Genomic DNA, 19834 nt, shown 5'->3' on the forward strand with positions numbered 1-19834 from the left:
CCAAACATAGATGCGTCATATGCCAAATAAATGCTCTCATCCCCCAAAATGTGATTATGTAGTTTATAGTTCAAAACGATGGAAATGACTTCTGTAAACAAACAAATATTTATGTCACATACACAAACATTAAAAAAAAATCTAATCTCTTTTTCAAAATAAATGTTACAAAGAAAGTTCTTTTTCCCCTGTTACCTGTCACCTAGTGAAATCGAAAGAAACTTTCTGCAGGATGATGGGCCAGACAAATCTTAAAAAACAGACTTTCAAATTAAAACTTACGTTTGTTATAAAATTATGAAAAAATACAATAAAAATATAAATTATTCAACCCATGTGTTAAAATTTAGGACATTTTCTGTGACATGAGACCATTTTTATCAAAATTCAGGTCTGCCAAAATCAGTAAAAAATCCAAAATATGCCAAAGAGGTTAACTTTTAAACCATAAGCGCACATCCTTCTCTGTAAAACACCGCTGTTCTTCTGTCTCTACTGTACGACTGGCTGTGTTGGTCTCGATGGTGAGGAGGTAGACCAGACTGACAGGCAGCTGTTGAAGACTAGGGGGGTATGAGGGGTAACAGATGAGCGGCTGGAGTGATTCTTATTTTAGCCATGAATCTGAGCGCTTCCCGCTGAGAATAAGGAGACATTACAACAGCGTCGACTTCCTCACGTAGCTCCCAAACCAAAACATAAAGTTGAGTGTGTGTATGTGCACAAAGGGTGACCTTTTATTAGTCAAAACTTTGATTTCATTGTTAACATGAGTTAGGATGGTCAGTGAAAAGTTAACGATATGGGCCGTAGCCAATGTTTGGATTGCAGGATAACCTATTGGCAACAACAACAACCAAAAAAATACTCATTTACGAAGTACTATTGAGTACTCATGAGTTATCCGTTTATGGGCCAATTGTCAGTGTAGTATCAAACTAAACTGGCTAATTATTAGCAATTTTTTGTCCAAACTGATAATCTTTTCTCTTTTTCTAGACTTTGTGTCCTTGTTCGACTTGGAAAACGATCTTCCAGATGAGTTGATTCCCAACGGAGACCTGGGGCTGATGTCCATGTCCTCTAATGGAGACGGAGGGGTAGGGAGCCGGATGGGGGGCACCGTCCCGGACGCTGCTGCCAAGCACAAGCAGCTGTCCCAGCTCCTGCAGGCAGGGAGCGGCTCTGGTCTGGGTGGAAACCTCAGCCCACAGTCTGGAATGGGTGGCCAACTGGGTGCCTTGGGAAAGAGTCCCATGGGCCAGGGCTCACCTGGTCACCAGACCCAAGCCCCGAAGCCGGTCGGCAACCCTACCGGTCAGGGCAACAACAGTCCGGGTATGGGCCTCAATGCAGGTTTCAACCCGGCCATGCTGAACAATAACAACCAGGCTCATGGACTCATGGGGCAGAACATGGCTCCGCAGGGGCAAATGATGAATGGCGTGATGGGGCCGGCCGGAAGAGGCAGGGCGGCTCCAGGGATGCAGTACCAGGGTCAGGCCATGCAGGCGGCACCAGGAGCCGGGCAAGGGGTCAGCGTTTCTGGCAGCGTACTGGCGGAGACGCTTACCCAGGGTGCACCACAGATGGGGGCACACAATGCCATCAATCCCCAGCAAGCGGGAAACATGAACAAGGTAAGTCGCCATTGCTGTTTTTTTTTTAGGTCTTCCTAAAAGATGTACAGTGTGGTTTGGTTTAATGATTAGGGTTAGGGTACAAATAAACAAATTGTTTCAGTTTCGACCATCTTCATGTGCATGAAGTTTCAGTTTCAACCTGATTTCCACTACAAATGGTAGGGTAAGAAACCTGGGCTGGTTATGTTTGGATTTAAGGTTTACTGCTTGTAGCATGATAATTCGCTTGTTTGTTGTTTCAAGTATCAAAATGCAAGCTTTAAAATGAAAGGAAATTCTGGGTTATGTTCATCTTGAGGTGTATGGACTGTATCTGTGATATGATGTTGTTTATGATGGACAGTTTCAACCTTCATATGTAGTGAATTGGATAATAGAAACTAGAGCTGCACGATTCTGAATAAAATGAGAATCACGATTTTTTTGCTCAGAAAAAGATCACGATTCTGGAGAACTTTTTTTATTTTAAAGATTTACCCCTGAACATTAGTTTACAAAAAACAGTAAAATAGCAGTGAAATAAGACAAAATAAACTTTGCTTTAAATTTAAAGAAATGTAATGCAAAATAATGTAATAATGTAAACAAAAAAATTAAACATTAAAAAATAAACATACAAAGGTATTATGTCAGAGTAAAGCGATTTAAAGATTCTTAGCTAGAAACACTAGCCTATTTTTGTGTCAACCATTTTTTCATAGCTGTCAACGTCCACTCTGTGGAATGCCCAAGTTTACTTCACCATTTTACAAATAAATCCTAATCTAATCATGACAAACTATATATCGTTGGAAAGGTCTAAGGCTCCTAAATAGATATTTGACATTTTTGTGTGTTACAAATTATGTAGGAAAATTATTTGACAAGAGTTTCATAGATTCATTTATGACAAGAGTGCACCTCAAAAATCTACTTCATAACAGGAGTTCTGACCTTTTACTCAGACAGACTTTCTTGTTGCCTTTTTTCCCTATTACACATTAGAAATAATAAGAAATGATATATCAGATGAAAACTTAAAATTTCAAAATGCATCCTTTGGAACGCCATTTTAAAAGCAGACATTGAATTAACATGGAAAATGTACATCAAATTCATATTACTAAATTTTCTTGTCTATGAATTATAAAGATTTAAGATTCAATTCTTCATTTTCACGTCTCTGTTCAAAAATGGGAGTAACAGTTAAGGGGTTAATGGATCGTCATGCTCATATATTGTTCCATTGCTCTGCCGGTCCATAAATCTGACACGATCAAAGTATTACTCTTTCAATATTCAAAGTGCTGCTAATAGAGACCGAATTTTCCAAGCATGATACAGAGCTATCTACACAACTACACAACTTATAGCCCACATACTAATAACAGCCTAGATATTTTATGTAGCTTAATTTGAGCGCATTAGGGAGTCGCTCTCTAAACAAAGGGTATTAAAATTGCTTCTGAAAGCGCGTCCGGGTTTTACTTTCGTTTTAACAATCCCGCGAAACTCTCGGCAGCGCTGAGCGTGCATTCTACAATACAAGAAATTACTTTAACAAAACCATTTGAAAGTGGGTAGACACCAACGGGATTTTGAAAAGCGTGTCCCCAATGGACATTACGCCACTGCGTGAGTGGAACTCTGCCGCTGAGTTATCATTTCATGTGAATTGTACAGTATATTGAGACAGAGGCGCCATGAATCGCATCTGACAGAATGTGTGCAGAAGTTGAAGTTTAAATGGTTATGTAATGTTGGAGAGAACGGCGAACCTGTCACTGCATCAGCTCACAGCAGTCTGTGCAGTAATTAGGCTAGCAAAAGTTTTGTAATATATAAAATATAATTGGCTGAATCCTATAAATGCTGGATTAAGATCGTGAGGGGGGTCGAATCGAGATCGCGATCTTTTAACGATTAATTGTGCAGCTCTAATAGAAACTTGTACACAAATAAAGGGTATTTTGAGTGGTAATTTGGAAATTCTACTTCTACGTTGTACTACAGATGATTGCTGTTGGAATTTGTTTGGTATGGTTAATATTGCAATGCTAGTTGTGTTGTTTTGGTTGAATTGGTCACATTTAAAGGAATAATTCACCTAAAAATAAAAAATAAATTGCTGAAAATTTACTCATCACCCGCTGTAGTGAATGGGTGCCGTCAGCATAAGAGTCCAAACAGGTGATTAAAAACATCACATTAATCAATTAACATGACTCTGATCTATCAATTAATGGCTTAAGCAAAACCGTCATTAATTCATCAAGCCATTTTAACTAAAATACAAGTCCTCTGTCTGTAATATTGCTTTCTCCGGTGAGAAAAGTTGTCTAGTCTGAAGTAGACATCTCATGACTATGGTATGATATGGTTGCATAATTCTGTTTTTGGGTTTTACACGGCCAAACAAATAAATACTAGGGCTGTAATCAACCAAAGAAAATCTTGGTCGACTGAAGCCCAGAAATTTTCGTCTAAAAATCGACTAAAAATGACGTCGTGGAGAAAAAAAAACGTACGTTACATTAATTAGATACGTACTGTGCTCAGTACTTGGTAGCCTTGTTGTCTGCCTAAATTAATTATAAATAAACATAAAAAAACTAATAGGCTATTTGCAGTATATTAAATCGTTTTTGACCTAATTATTTTGCACTGAAATGAGTCTGACACACGAGTCTGTCGTCTCTGACAGCGGTGCATCACGTGCACCTGCGCAATATCATAGTACTGTTTTCAGAAATCACAGGCTATGTTGTCAACTAGTGATATCACAAGAACTTTTGAGGAATGTGCAACATAATTTAGAAAATTGTTTTTGTCATAACTGTCAGACACTATCATTTCAGCCGCTCTGCGCAGCTCGCACAGAGCGAGGCTGAACATAAGAGCTCAGCTACGCGGCTGAGACACGAATAGACTTAACAATTCCTTCCGTGATATTATTTTTCCGTTTGGATGATTAAGGGGCCGTTCACATGTCGCGCCTAAAAACGCGTGGAAAACGGTAGGCGCGCCGCTTTAGGGGCCGTTCACATGTCGTGCCTAAAAACGCGTGGAAAACGGTAGGCGCGCCGCTTTAGGGGCCGTTCACATGTCGTGCCTAAAAACGCGTGGAAAACGGTAGGCGCGCCGCTTTAGGGGCCGTTCACATGTCGTGCCTAAAAACGCGTGGAAAACGGTAGGCGCGCCGCTTTAGGGGCCGTTCACATGTCGTGCCTAAAAACGCGTGGAAAACGGTAGGCGCGCCGCTTTAGGGGCCGTTCACATGTCGTGCCTAAAAACGCGTGGAAAACGGTAGGCGCGCCGCTTTAGGGGCCGTTCACATGTCGTGCCTAAAAACGCGTGGAAAACGGTAGGCGCGCCGCTTTAGGGGCCGTTCACATGTCGTGCCTAAAAACGCATGGAAAACGCTAGGCGCGCCGCTTTAGGGGCCGTTCACATGAAGCGTCTTTTGCGCGCGCAAGTTCGTTATTTCAAATGGAGACGCGCGGCTTGCGCGCATATTGGAAGCGACGCGGTGCGACGCGCTCATTTTTTCCAGGCGATGAAATTTTCACCTGATGAAATGAGCGTGGCCAAACTGATGAAATGAGCGCGGCAAAAAATCGACCAATCAGAATTTTGGTCGAACCAGACCGTATCGACCAATTAATCGACTAATCGACTGGGACGTTACGGCCCTAATAAATACACTTAGTTGGTTGCCGACTGGAGCACTAAACGTATAATGTTAAGCGTTTAATTCATTGTCCATTTGCTTACATTTACATGAATGGATTCTTTATATGCATAAGAACATTATTGTCAATAATTAATTAATGGATATATTATATTTTACCCCTCATAATTTTAAAGCCCGTTTCTGCCACTGAATTAAAAAAAAAAAGTTATTGTGACTTTTTATCTCAAAATTTTGGCTTATTTTCTCAATTGCCTGATACAGACGTGCAATTCTGACTTTTTTTCTCAGAATTGAAAAGAACTTGCAATTGTGAGTTATAAAGTCAGAATTGTGAGAGAGAAACTCATATTTGGAATTTTGAGAACATTGTCTGCCCCCCCCCCCCTCAAAATGGGAAATTGTTTCACGATTCGAAGAAAAAAAGTAATCATTACAACATAGAAACTCCCATTTGTGAGGAAGAAAAAGTCTGAATCGTGAGATAAACAATTTTCTTAATTCTGACTTTATTTTTCGCTATTGCGAGTTTATATCTCACAATTCAGAGAAAAACATCAGAATTCCGACATATAAACTTGCAATTGCGAGAAAAGAGACACTTGCTTTTGTGAGAAAGTCAGAACTGCGAGAAAAAAAAATTATTGCAAGAGAAGCAATTGCGAGACAATTTTAGCAATTCTAATTTTATTTCTTGGAATTGTGAGTTTATAACTTGCAATTCAGAGAAAGGAGTCGCAAGAATTGCAAGACAAACTCTCATTTGGGAGAAAAACTGAACTGTAAGCAAAAAAGTATAAATTGCGAGATACAAGCAATTTGATAAATTCTGACTATTTCTTAGAATTGTGAGTTTATATTTTGCAATTCTGATTTTATAACTCAGTCGTGACTTTGTCAAACAATTCGGAGAAAAAAATTCAGAATTGCGAGACACAAACTTGTATTTGTGAGAAAAGTCCGAACTGTGAGAGTCTGAATTGCGAAATACAAACTCGCAATTGCAATGAAAAAAGACTTGAATCAATTCTGACTTTATATCTCACAATTCTGACTTTATAACTCACAGTTCCAAGTTTATATCTTAAAATTCTGAGAAAAAAAGTCAGAATTGCGAGACAAACTCGCAATTGTGGGGAAAAAAGTCTGAATTGCAAAATAAAAACTATTGCATCAATTCTGACATTATAACTCATAGTTGCCAGTTTATATCTCACAATTCAGAGAAAAAAGTCATAACTGCAAGACATAAACTCGCAACAACGGGAAAAAGGTCAGAATTACAAGATAAACTTGCAATAGTGAAAAAAAGTCTGAATTGCAAGATAAAAACAATTGGATCAATTTAGACTTTTTTTCTTGCAGTGGTGAGTTTATATCTCACAATTCTGAGAAAAAAAAGTCAGAGTTGCGAGAGAAACTTGCATTTGCTAGGAAAAAGTCTGAATTGATAGATAAAATCAATTGCATCAATTCTGACTATTTCTCCCAGTTGTGGGTTTATATCACACAATTCTGAGAAAAAAAACAATTGCGACTTCTCAGAATTACGAGTTTATATCTCATAACCATAATTTTATATTCAGTAGCAGAATCGGACTCTCATACAATTCGATCTACGGGTGAAAAAGACTTGTCTCTTTCAGTTTCTGCAGCCATTTAGTCCCCTTCTTACAACCAACCTCAAGCTCACAATCAGATCCACTTTAATCCAATCAACAATTGATGATTTGAACCAAGACAGTGTTTAACATTAATCTATGACTGCTTAAGCTTTTTTCTTCAGACATTTGGGGGAAAGATTGCACAAAAAGGTAGTTGTGGCTATCGCATGTGTTTGACTGTTGTGGTTTTACAGGAAACCAATCGGAAACCAGCGTGCTGCTCGCACTGTGCTTTTGTCACTAGTGAACGTTCGTGTCGAGATGTTGGGTTCATATCGAGAAATCAGTCGATCGATGGAGCTTGCAACTGAAATATTGTGAATAACATCACGCAGGCTGCCAGAGCGATCATGGGTTTCCATATCTGCTGTGTTTGTTCAGAGGTGAATAGATGTGCTGTCGGCAGTGTGGCGTGTGTTTGCATTGCACACAGATTATGAGAGTCACAAGTGCAGGTGAAGTGTGTGAGATCAGTCCACAGCGGAGTGCCAGCGCGAGTGTCTGTCCTGTCCGCTCGCTCTCATAGTAGAGCTCTCAATGTGTGCTATAGCTAGCAAGCCCAAGTTCTGTTTTCATTTGATTTTTTTTCTAGGTTCTGTTCATGGAATAATCCAGTTTATCATCATAAAGACGGTCTAATCTAATTAGTGACTCTTTAACAGTTTGATAATAAAAATGTCCTTTTAACCGCATCTTTAATCAAATGAAAATATAGCTTATTCAGTTTAGACCTGGTTGTAATGATATGCATGTGCGATTGGTGAAATATGAGATTTGCTTTTCTGTTTATATTGTGGTGGATATATTTGTATGGCTGTTAGCAGGCAGAACTGATTTATGTTATTTACACATGAGAATCATTATGGTCGTAACTTACTGCATTAAAGTCAACATGAAATAATTCTAAAATGTGTGTTTATTGATCTTACTGGGCAGAAATCATACATGCAAACATTTACATTTTGTGAAGCGATCAACTCTGGTGACACATTCTGAACATTTTTTAATAATGCCTTCAACAACTGATAGACCAAAACAAGTCCCTGCCCTACCTTTTTACTTTCGATGTTTCTGTAAATTGTTTTACTTGTATGTAAATCACAGTAGGGCTGTCACTAACAATTATTTTGGTTTTCGAGTAATTTGTCGATTATTCTGACGATTTGAGTAATTGGACAATTATAAGGCATTATGATTTCCGCAATGCGGTAATCGTGGACTGAATCACGGAATCCAGTCAAAAATGGAATTTACTGTATAACGTGGAATTCCACGGAATTAGCCAAATTTTGAATGAATAAATCAAAAGTACATCACTACACTACACTTAAATCAAAACACAATATGTACTAGTGTCTGAATATTAAGCTGCAAACATTTTTAAATATAAATCCTACATGTTCTCCGTGTTTCTGTGTGAATTAATGGCGCAGACACACAGTTTTGTTTACTATATGCATACTGAAATGCGCCTGACGCTTGCGATGTTTTCAGTAGGGATGCACCGATCATGATTTTTCATGGCCGATTCCGATACCGATTTTTTACAAGCAAGCTGGCCGATTCCGATACCGATTTCCGATTTTTTCAAAAACAAGAAGTTATGCAAGTAAACAACATAAACAACATGTTTATTTAGTATTTAACAGGCCAATCTGGCTTTGGCTATTGAATCAATAGCATCTGACATCTGAAATTAAATAATAAATAAAAAATATGAAAGTAAATACAGTTTAATAAGTAAAACATGCTTTTAGTAAAGTAAAACAGCAAGCCAACAGGCATTTTAATGTAAAATAATAATAATCATTCTTAACAGAACAGACTTTTATTTTTGGCTTTTCAAAAGTAAAGTAATGCTTTTTACAAAAATAAGCATCTCAGCTTTCTTTTTTCATCTGTCACGTGAGAAGCTGAGCTAAACAAACGTTCGCTCACTTCGCTGTCTGCGCTTGTGCAGGGCGAGGACAGGTACGCTTGCGCAACTTCAGCGAGCACAGAAAAGCGGCTGTCCTTTGCAGACATTGCAGATTGCAATCTTCACGTCCTGCTCACAGATTTCGAAAAACCGCCACACAAGTGACATGTTTCTGAATGAATCGAATGTCGCGACCCGCGTACACACTTCCGGAAAAAAACCGGCCGGGATAAAAACGAAAACCGGCCGGTTGCCGATCGCGCGTTAGATGCAAAAACCGGCCGGTTTCGATTTATGGCCGGTCAACCGGTGCATCCCTAGTTTTCAGCGTCTGCTGCCTCTATACATAAGTACATGAACACAAATAATCTCTGGAACTGCTCTGAGACTCACTAGATGAGCATTTCACCGTTTTCTTCGAGTAAAACCTATCATCATATATCATATCATATCATATACAAACAGAAACAAGTGTTCACAGCAACCTGTCAATTTTTTTTTTAATATATATATTTTTTAAAGGAATATTCATGAGAAAACTTACCAGAATTAATTTATCAAAAGAATGTAAATACGCAACATAGTATTTCTGAAAATAATAAAATAATAATAAATTGATAGATTTTATAAAGAAAAAAAACTAAAAAAAAACTCACACTGTTTGGGTTTCCGCTCGCGGCCATCTTGCCAGTCAAGAAGTGTTGATCTCCGAATGCGAATGAATGGACTCCATCGGACGAAATATTAGGCTTATATGAGGCTCTTTTTACAACTAGAAGGTTAATATTGTTTTTCACTTGCGACAAAACAACGAATTAGCCGTGCATTTATATGGAAATATGCTTTAGGAGCGATCCGTCTTTACTCTCCTCGCATTCGGAGATCGACACCTCTTGACTGGCAAGACGGCTGCAAGCGGAAACTCAAACAGTGAAAGTGAGTTGTTCAAAAACGTTCTTTTTAGTAAACTCTGTGTACACAAACAATGTTCTCAATGCTGGAGTTCATGTGTAGAGACCCAGGCGATACTTCGAGCAAAGTTTCATGGTGTGTCGAGCCTTCTTAGTGTTGTAAAAATATTGATTTTGATGCCCTCAAGTTTATGCCCCTAGTACTCCCATTCACCGGCCATTGACCACAAAACGAAATCATGGTCAATCTCAAAAACGGCTCGTTTGTCGTAATTATGCTTTTTGATATAATTTTGTCTCGTTTACAGGAAAAAAAAAACAGCCCAGGTTAGGGCTGGGCGATTAATCGAAAAATAATCGAAATCGACATTCAGAACCTATAATCGTTAAAATTTTTCCAGGAAGATTATTTCAATTACTTTCCCTTTAAAAAACACTAGCGCTCCGTTCCGTTATTCCGCCGACATGTCGATGGAGAGCTTAAACAGTATTTATACAGTAAAAAGTATTTACAGGATATACAAGGGTAATTTTATTTAGAGATACTGCTTATTTTCTACTTTTAATATGAAAAACATTGAAAATTATTTTTGTTTCCAATAGTGCAAGTTATTTATTTTCACTAATTTAAGAAAAATGTGACTTCGTTTTAAGCAATGCTTGCTTTAATTTCAGTTGTTCAACACTGATGTTCAATTAATAATCATAGATCGTAGATAGTGTGTTTCCTTCAATTATTTTAAAATCAAGTAATGCACCCTTCATCCAAAAATCTCTCGCTTGTAATATGTGAACATATTTACTGTACAAAACTTGTCAGTGAACTATGAGGGCAAAAAAATAAATATTATATAAATATAATTAAATATAATTTTATTAATAAATAAAATAATCGTTCATTAATCGTAATCGGGTTAAAATGTTCAATTAATCGAGATTGATTCTAAGCCAAATTGCCCAGCCCTAGCCCAGGTTGCGTTTTGGCAATAGTTATCCTTTAATATAGATTATATTACTTGAAAGTGACTGTAAATATCAATTATTTTGTCAATTTTAGTTTTTCAAAAATTCGGTTAACTTTCATTGACAAAAAATAGCTACTGTATGTTTTTGATGATTTAGTCATATATGAAGCACAGTTCACACGCATGTCAGTTTCAAACCAAGCAGCTTTGTGTTTATCAACATGCTAAAGCCACACAACCAACTTGTGAAATTTGTTTGGGGAAATCTCTGTAGACGCTTCGATTCCTATTGAAATTTACAGATCTTACGAAAATTTGCCAGATGGTATTTTTTCTGTTTTTAGTCCTTCGTTTTTAATTTAACTGATGCAAAACATGACACTTTTTTTTGTAGTTGCTTGGATATGGATGTTTGCGTCTTTTGGTTTGTGTCCACGTTTAAAATAACGAGAATTTATTTGTTGATTTTAAGGTTTCTAATACAAGAACGGGCATGTCTGTTAAATATATATTTTAGTTGTAGTCAAGAACTTTTTGATGTCACAATTTCTGTTCTCAGAAAAATTAATTTAAAATAACAGCCAATCAAAACAATGTACGTAATATTACAGCTGCAGTGATTTTGGCCCAGTGAGATTTGTCTGAATTTTTAACAAAGCATATTAAAATCTAAATGACCATTAAAATAGTTTCTTGTTGCAGCTAGTTAGAAAAGTCAGAATAATAAGGAAGAGAGGATTTATCACTTGCTATTTTAACGGCATCACAGACGGAGTGTTAGAGTGTTAGAGTGAGAGCGGGAGAGCGACAGGCAGTGGAGATGTGTATTGTTCAGGACAGGGAGTTCCTCACTGTGGCACGTTCAGCAGCGGCGCGTGCAGCGCTAATGGCTGCAGGCTCGCATTAGTGATGGTGGGGGATGGGCCGGTGTACACACGCCGCTGGAGGAGCTCTGATCTGACGCTCCGCTGCAGAACCACGCTGTGAAAGCTTCACTGAAAAGTGCTCTGAGTAACTCTGGTTTAATGCTGTTATTAGTCTACATGCACTTCATTTTTCTAGTAGTAAATGATAGATTAAAGTCGGTGTGAAATGATTTTTTTTTATTTATTTTTTTATGAATGCATGTTATACAATTCATCCGTGCATGTTTCTTTAACAAAAAAAGTTGCATGAAAATGGAAGTTTTTTTTTTTTTTTCTTTAATATGCTCCACAAAATGTATATTTGTTAATCCTCTGACAAACCTGCTCCACTTTATATCTATTGGTGGATGACCTCAGAGACATTACCTCTGCATTATATAGGTATTATGTTAGCGTTAAAAAAATGTCACCGCTGATGCAAAATAATACACTACTGTTCAAAAGCTTGGGGATAGTAACTCTTTTTTTTTTATTTAATAGGAATTAAATCTTTTTAGAACTTAGATCATTTATGATTTTGGAAAAAAAATGAAAATAAATGCTGTTCTTTTGAACTTTGTATTCAATGAAGAATCTAAATCATGTTTTCAACATTGTTAATAATAAGTAATCTTTCTTATTTATTTTTATTTGAGAAAATTCAGCTTTGACTTTACAGGAATACATTGCATTTTATAATATGTTCAAATAGAAAACTTTTTGATCAAATAAATCCAGGGAATATATAAAAGAAAAAACAGTGACTTCATACAATAAGGTTCATTAGTTAACGATAGTTAACTACATTAGTTACATTAACTAAGAATGAACAATGCTTCTACAGCATTTATTAATTTTAAAGGAAAAGTTCACTTCCAGAACAAAAATTTACAGATACTGTACTCACCCCCTTCTCATCCAAGTCGATGTTTGTCTTTCTTTCTTCAGTCGTAAAGAAATTGATTTATAAGAAAAACATTTCAGGATTTCTCTCCATATAGTGGACTTCTATGGTGCCCCGAGTTAAAAACCGTTTAAATGCGGTTGTAAACTATCCCAGACGAAAAAAGAAGGGTCTTATCTAGCGAAATGATTGTTGTGTTTTTTTTTATTACAATTGATATATTTTTAACCTTAAATGCTGATCTTGTCTTGCTCTGCGTGAACTCCCATCTCATTTTATCCCTCAACTTCAAAATCATTCTACAGCGTTGTTTTACCTTTTTTTTTTTTTTTTGTTAAGGCTGTTTAATTTTCTTTGCATGTTCACCTAGCGAACAATGGGAGGGTACGTCTTCAGCTATATAGGATGATTTTGAAATTATTATTTAAGTAGATGGGAGTTTTTCAACATACCTTAACTGTCTTGAACCGGAAAAAAAAAAGAGTTCAGGTAAGGTAAGATGAGATGATTTCTCGGCTGGGATTGTTAATAACCGCATTTGGGATTGTTTGAAGCCGCATTTGAACTGCATTTTGGAAGTTAAAACTTGGGGCACCATAGAAGTCCACTATATAGAGAAAAATCCTGAAATGTTTTCCTGAAGACAGACAGACAGACATGAACATCTTGGATGACAAAGGGGTTGAGTACATTATCTGTAAAAAAAAAAAAAAATTCTGGAAATGAACTTCTCCTTTAATGTTAATTTCAGTGCACTTAACTAACATGAACAAACTATCAACTTTGTTTATTAGCTAACATTAACAAAGATTAATAAATAGTGTAGTAGTGTTAGTTATTACATAAACTAATGTTAAAAAAATGACAATTATTGTGAGATGCTTCTGGAAAAACTGCTTAAGCTTGTCAACTCAAAACTTTTGAACAGTGTTTATTAGCTAAAAGTTAAAATATTGTATGATCTGTGCACTTAAAGGATTAGTTCGCTGATAATGTACTCACCCCCTTGTCATTCAATATGTCTTAAGTCGTGAAGAAATTGTTTTTTGAGGAAAACATTTCAGCATTTCTCTTCATATAATCACGGTGGCAGAGAGAGCTCAACGCGCTGCAGCTTAAGAAAACACATGCAAACAGAAAGAACCGACAACAAATTGAAAAAACATCTTCATCAGTATGACAACACAGGCGCAACGCAATCCTCGCAACGCAAACACAAATACAGAAATGCGCTGCAAACACATGAACACGCTGCAAACACACAAAAGCGTTGCCAACACAGGAACGCGCTGCAAATAGCACGGAGCACAATGGAAATGTTTCAGGGGGACCTCAAAAAGTGACGAACCCATCTGGGACCTGATTATTAGAGCAGAGGTGTTATCGGTGAACTGAAAGGTGATAAAGATGAACTATCACCTTTTAGCGCCTGTGTTGTCATACTGATGAAGATGGGTTTTTTTTTTTTTTTTCATTTTGTTGTCGTTTTTTTCTGTTTGCATGTGTTTTCCTAAGTTGCAGCGCGTTGAGCTCTCTCGGCCACCGTATATAATGGATATGTATGGTGCCCCCAAGTTTAAACTTTCAAAATGCAGTTTAAATGCAGCTTCAAAGAGCCCTGAATGATCCCAGATGTGGATAAAGTGTCTTATACAGCAAAACGATCTGTTATTTTCAAAACAAATTGACAATTTATATACTTTTTAACATCAAATGCTGCGTTTAAACTGCATTTTGGACGTTCAAACTTGGGGGCACCATACATATCCATTATATGGAGAGAAATCCTCAAATATTTTCCTCAAATTTAATTTCTTTACATCTTAGATGACAAGGGGGTTTACACCTGTAAATTTTTGTTCTGAAAGTGAACCAATTCTTTAAGTTTGGTGTTGTCATGAAGAACAGTCGCTGAAAGGCAGAATGCTCTCCGCTATTCGGATGTGAGCGGGCGGATGTCACTGAGCAGCTGATGACAGTATCTTTTAGTACGCTCTTTGACCTATGAATGTTTGGCTCGATAGCGTCAACGTTACACTGGCAGAGAGCAGGACCTTATGCTCGTGTGACGCCTTGACTGCTCTCTATGAATTTTCATTGAAATGCTACTGTCATTTCACTCTGCGGTGAGTTTCGTAGATGCTGATTATCTTGTTTTTTCCTCCATAGATGGGTCTTGCAACTGCTAACGGCCCGTTCGGACAGCAGTACGCACAGGGTTCGGTCCAGCAGATGTCCAGCGCAGGATTAAACGCTCAGATCCAGAACAAGGCAGCTCTTCCCAACAGCCTCCAGCCCACCCTGAAGGGTGCTTCCAGCGTGCCAAATCTGGTGAGTAACCCTCCTCAGCTGGCTCCGGTTCAGTCCAGAACACTTCAGGCCTCTCTTGTCTCTGCGTCACGCATCTATTCAGCAGCTATTTATTCATTGGAAGAGCTAATTGGAGTGCGTGTTTACACGCGACGGAGTATGACGCAAAAAGTGGATAAACTGGTTGAATGAAGTCTAAAATCAGTAGTCTAAAATTATTATGTTTGAGCAGTCATATCTTAAAAAAATGACCTTGACTGCTCCAGCATTGTGTAATTAGGTCATTTATTTTAATTTGCTTTTTGTAAGCGTTTTTTATACATAATTCAAAAATGCATAAATTGTGACACTGAAGCCTAGTGTAATGATAGTGAAACTGTGGCTTTGCTTCACAGGACAGGACAGGGCTCTATGGTTACTTTTCTTTTCAGGAGCGCTTGTGCTCCTAACTTAAAACATTTAGGAGCATGGTCAATTTTAGGAGCACCTTCTAATCAATAATCAAAAAATCTGATTAAAAATTAGCCTTCACATTATGAGGTGATATTTGACTCCTTAAAGTGAATTAAAGGGAATTTTGTTTTTACCTTTGTAATGGCATTTTTCTAACTGTATTAAAAGTAGGTCATCTTTTATGTTACATTTTAAAATAGTTTGATTTAAAATTTCTAATTAAAACAACAGAAGTAGAATAAAAAGAATAAGAGTTGTATTAGAGGAGCACAGAAGAACACAAGGCTTGTAGGTGTATTTTCATATGTTTAATGAGGCTCAGGGGTGCTGTGCATGCAGTCAAATGAATACATTCATGTTGAGATTAATGTTTTAAATATAACATTTTGAATACAGAAATATGAAATGATTTAATGAGAAGATACTTTAAAAGTGAAACTAAAATTGACAGTAGTTGGTGTCAAGTCACTGATTTTAATTACTGAATCATTCATTCATTTGATTTGTTCGAAAGGCTGATTCAGGAATAAAGCAAGTGACTGTCTTTATGAATGGGTACTTTTTTTTGACGAAATAGAGCAAAATCAAGCAATAGTGTCATAGTCCGACTATAGCTGTAGTTTCCATCACCCTTTAAACTGCGCGAATTGAAAATACACCTAATGGAACATGTCAATTGCGCGAAAAAGTTTTTATGCTCGCATAAAGGCAATTCGAAAAGGAATATTTCGAAAACAGCAATGGAAACTTTTTTTTTTTTGCATTTACAGTTCACATTCAATTAAATATAGCCAAAATCCCACAAAAATCTGTTGCCATGACTTATCACGAGATGATTTTTTTTTTTAAACATTGGTTAATGGAAACGCTGTAATTTCGCAATACTTTTTATTTGACATTTATAAAATATCGCCAAAGTTTTGCGCAAATCTGTAACGGAAACACATCAGGTGAAAGTCACTTAATATTAACTTCTTGTTTATATAACTGTTGTATTAAATCAGTATCACATTTACAGATTTAAAATCAGTAAGTTCCATTATAATCAACAAACCTCTCTACACTGCACAATCAATCTCTTATTTACACTCTACACTTTTATGAAAGGATTTATCAGATATGTTTGTGATACATTACTTAACATTGCAAAAACGCGTAGAAACCTTTCACAAATATGCTGATCGGGTCAGTCGCACTGGTGCCCCTAAATATTTTTTAATAGTCGCACACAGTAGTTTTCAGTTGCATTTTGAAATGGTCGCACTGTAGAATCTTGCAGAAGCGAATTACATTAGAAAAATATATTCAATAGACTTGTGGCTGGACAATTTGCAAATAAGTAATGTTAAAACAATTCTGCATTGTTGAAGCCAAAAGAGCAAAACACATTGTTTTGATTAAGGTGTAAAATGGACATTTAACACCTCAGCGAATAAAATCATAACTTCACAGCCTCTTGTGGCTTGAGGCTTTCTTCTAACCAACTGAGAATATTTAGAAAGATTTGTTTCTTTATGTATTAACCAAAATGGAGCTTCTATCTAATCAAAACTCTTCCCTCCAGCTGCAGCAGCAGGTGCCCTCGGTGGGCATGGTCCCGGGACAGGGGGTGTCGGCGGGCCCCACGGCCGACCCAGAGAAGCGCAAACTGATCCAGCAGCAGCTGGTCCTGCTGCTTCACGCCCACAAGTGCCAGCGGCGAGAGCAGGCCAACGGCGAGGTGCGCGCCTGCGCCCTGCCCCACTGCCGCACCATGAAGAACGTCCTCAACCACATGACCCACTGCCAGGCAGGGAAATCCTGCCAAGGTGAGAGGCAAAACAAGACCAGATATGTTAATGTGTAACACGACTCCAGCACTTTACTCCAAACTCTGAAATTTATAGATCCATATTGGAGTCAATCAAAAAAGTGCTTGTGTTCTCTCTCTCTCTCTCTCTCTTTTTTTTTTTTTTTTTTTTGTCCACAACCATATTTTGGTGATGACTGTACATCTCAGTGTTGTTAAACTGTCTGGCTGGGCACTCAGGCTTCATGTAAACTTGGGAAGTCACTCGTGGCTCTTGTGGTCTCACTGTCTAAGTATGAAGGAGTCTGGAACGTCGAAACCCCTTTTATTCCTTGACGGGATTTCATTTGGGCGGAGTGTTTTATTATGGTGTGAAAAACAAATGTCGAAAACTCACGCTCATCAAGAGTGTTATGTTTGATTTATTAGTTGTGCTTGTTAGGATGAACATGGCCGCTTGGCTTACATTGCAGGAGGGACCTGAACCGTGTCTCGGGACCTTAATATCATAAGCTATTTTTCGGCAACCAATCTGGACCCATTTCACACATTTCCGCAACAGAAACTGGGATGGGAAAATGTTTAAACAACAACCAACAACGTCCATTGTAATCAGCCACTTGAAATTAGTTGTAGTTCTTCGTCTATCTGTGTTATTTTGCACAGAACCTCTAGCCAATTTGTTTAAACAAAAATAATTTTTAATTACAAGTATAAAGTAAGCAGCTACTTTGAATTATGATTGTTAGAAGATGAAATGGTTAAAGGATTAGTTTACTTCCAGATTAACATTTCCTGATCATTTACTCACCCCCATGTCGTCCAAGATGTTCATGTCTTTCTGTCTTCAGTTACAAAGAAATGAAGGTTTTTAAGGAAAACATTCCAGGATTTTTCTCCATATAGTGGACTTCAATGGCGGCCAATGGGTTAAAGGTCCAGATTGCAGTTTCAAGGTCCAGATTGCAGGCTGGGAACATGTAGAGCCCTTTGAAGCTGCATTGAAATTGCAATTTGGACCTTCAATCTACTGGCCACCATTGAAGTCCACTAAATGGAGAAAAGTCCTGGAATGTTTTTCTCAAAAACCTTGGTTTCTTTTCGACTGAAGAAAGAAAGACATGAACATCTTGGACGACACAGAGGTGAGGAACTTGTCTTTCTGGAAGTTAACAATTTTTTCAAAACCAACTTTATGACTGGCTCCTTTAAATTAGGCAAAAGCTTACTGACTTGTTGCCTTTTTGTCAAAATTTGCCCATTATTACGTTAAAATTAGCCATTCATGTGGTCAACCTGAGCCATTTTTCTTCAGACCAATAATATATACCATGCATAATTATTTATTAGACTGAGATGTATGGAAGCCCATTTCCACCACTGAATAAAAAAAAAAAAAGGATATTGTGACTTTTTGTCTCACATTTCTGACCTTTTTTTCCCTCAATTTCTTGATTCGAACTTGCATTTCTGACTTCTTCTCGCAAATGCAAGTTTGTATCTCGCAATTCTGACTTTATTTCTTGCAATTGTGATTTTTATATCATGCAATTCTAAGAAAAAAGTCAAAATTGTGAGTTTATTTCTCAGAATTCTAACTATAACTCGCAATTGTGAGTTTTTATCAAGCAATTCTGAGGAAAAAGTCGGATTTGTGAGTTTATATCTCGCATTTCTGACTTTATAACTCGCAGTTTTGAGTTTTTATCATGCAGTTCTGAGGAAAAAGTCGGATTTGTGAGTTTATATCTCGCATTTCTGACTTTATAACTCGCAGTTTTGAGTTTTTATCATGCAGTTCTGAGGAAAAAGTCGGATTTGTGAGTTTATATCTCGCATTTCTGACTTTATAACTCGCAGTTTTGAGTTTTTATCATGCAATTCTGAGGAAAAAGTCAGATTTGTGAGTTTATATCTCGCATTTCTGACTTTATAACTCGCAGTTTTGAGTTTTTATCATGCAATTCTGAGGAAAAAGTCAGATTTGTGAGTTTATATCTCGCATTTCTGACTTTATAACTCGCAGTTTTGAGTTTTTATCATGCAGTTCTGAGGAAAAAGTCAGATTTGTGAGTTTATATCTCGCATTTCTGACTTTATAACTCGCAGTTTTGAGTTTTTATCATGCAGTTCTGAGGAAAAAGTCGGATTTGTGAGTTTATATCTCGCATTTCTGACTTTATAACTCGCAGTTTTGAGTTTTTATCATGCAATTCTGAGGAAAAAGTCAGATTTGTGAGTTTATATCTCGCATTTCTGACTTTATAACTCGCAGTTTTGAGTTTTTATCATGCAATTCTGAGGAAAAAGTCAGATTTGTGAGTTTATATCTCGCATTTCTGACTTTATAACTCGCAGTTTTGAGTTTTTATCATGCAATTCTGAGGAAAAAGTCGGATTTGTGAGTTTATATCTCGCATTTCTGACTTTATAACTCGCAGTTTTGAGTTTTTATCATGCAATTCTGAGGAAAAAGTCAGATTTGTGAGTTTATATCTCGCATTTCTGACTTTATAACTCGCAGTTTTGCGTTTTTATCATGCAATTCTGAGGAAAAAGTCAGATTTGTGAGTTTATATCTCGCATTTCTGACTTTATAACTCGCCGTTTTGAGTTTTTATCATGCAATTCTGAGGAAAAAGTCAGATTTGTGAGTTTATATCTCGCATTTCTGACTTTATAACTCGCCGTTTTGAGTTTTT

The 19834-nt window shown here is 37.2% G+C and overlaps 1 protein-coding gene across 4 annotated transcripts in view; it reads left to right on the forward strand.

The window, feature by feature from the left end:
- The window catches only part of LOC141332154 (CREB-binding protein-like), a 59856-nt gene that overhangs the window by 14575 nt on the left and 25447 nt on the right, over positions 1-19834 (forward strand). For all 4 annotated transcript variants that reach the window (XM_073837261.1, XM_073837269.1, XM_073837277.1 and 1 more), the window contains exons 2-4: positions 1000-1640; positions 14750-14911; positions 16908-17151. In XM_073837261.1, coding sequence (XP_073693362.1) covers positions 1000-1640; positions 14750-14911; positions 16908-17151 — 1047 coding nt within the window. The remainder of the gene's footprint in view (positions 1-999; positions 1641-14749; positions 14912-16907; positions 17152-19834) is intronic.

This window comes from Garra rufa, chromosome 1 (genome assembly GCF_049309525.1).
Source record: "Garra rufa chromosome 1, GarRuf1.0, whole genome shotgun sequence".
NCBI lineage: Eukaryota > Metazoa > Chordata > Actinopteri > Cypriniformes > Cyprinidae > Garra > Garra rufa.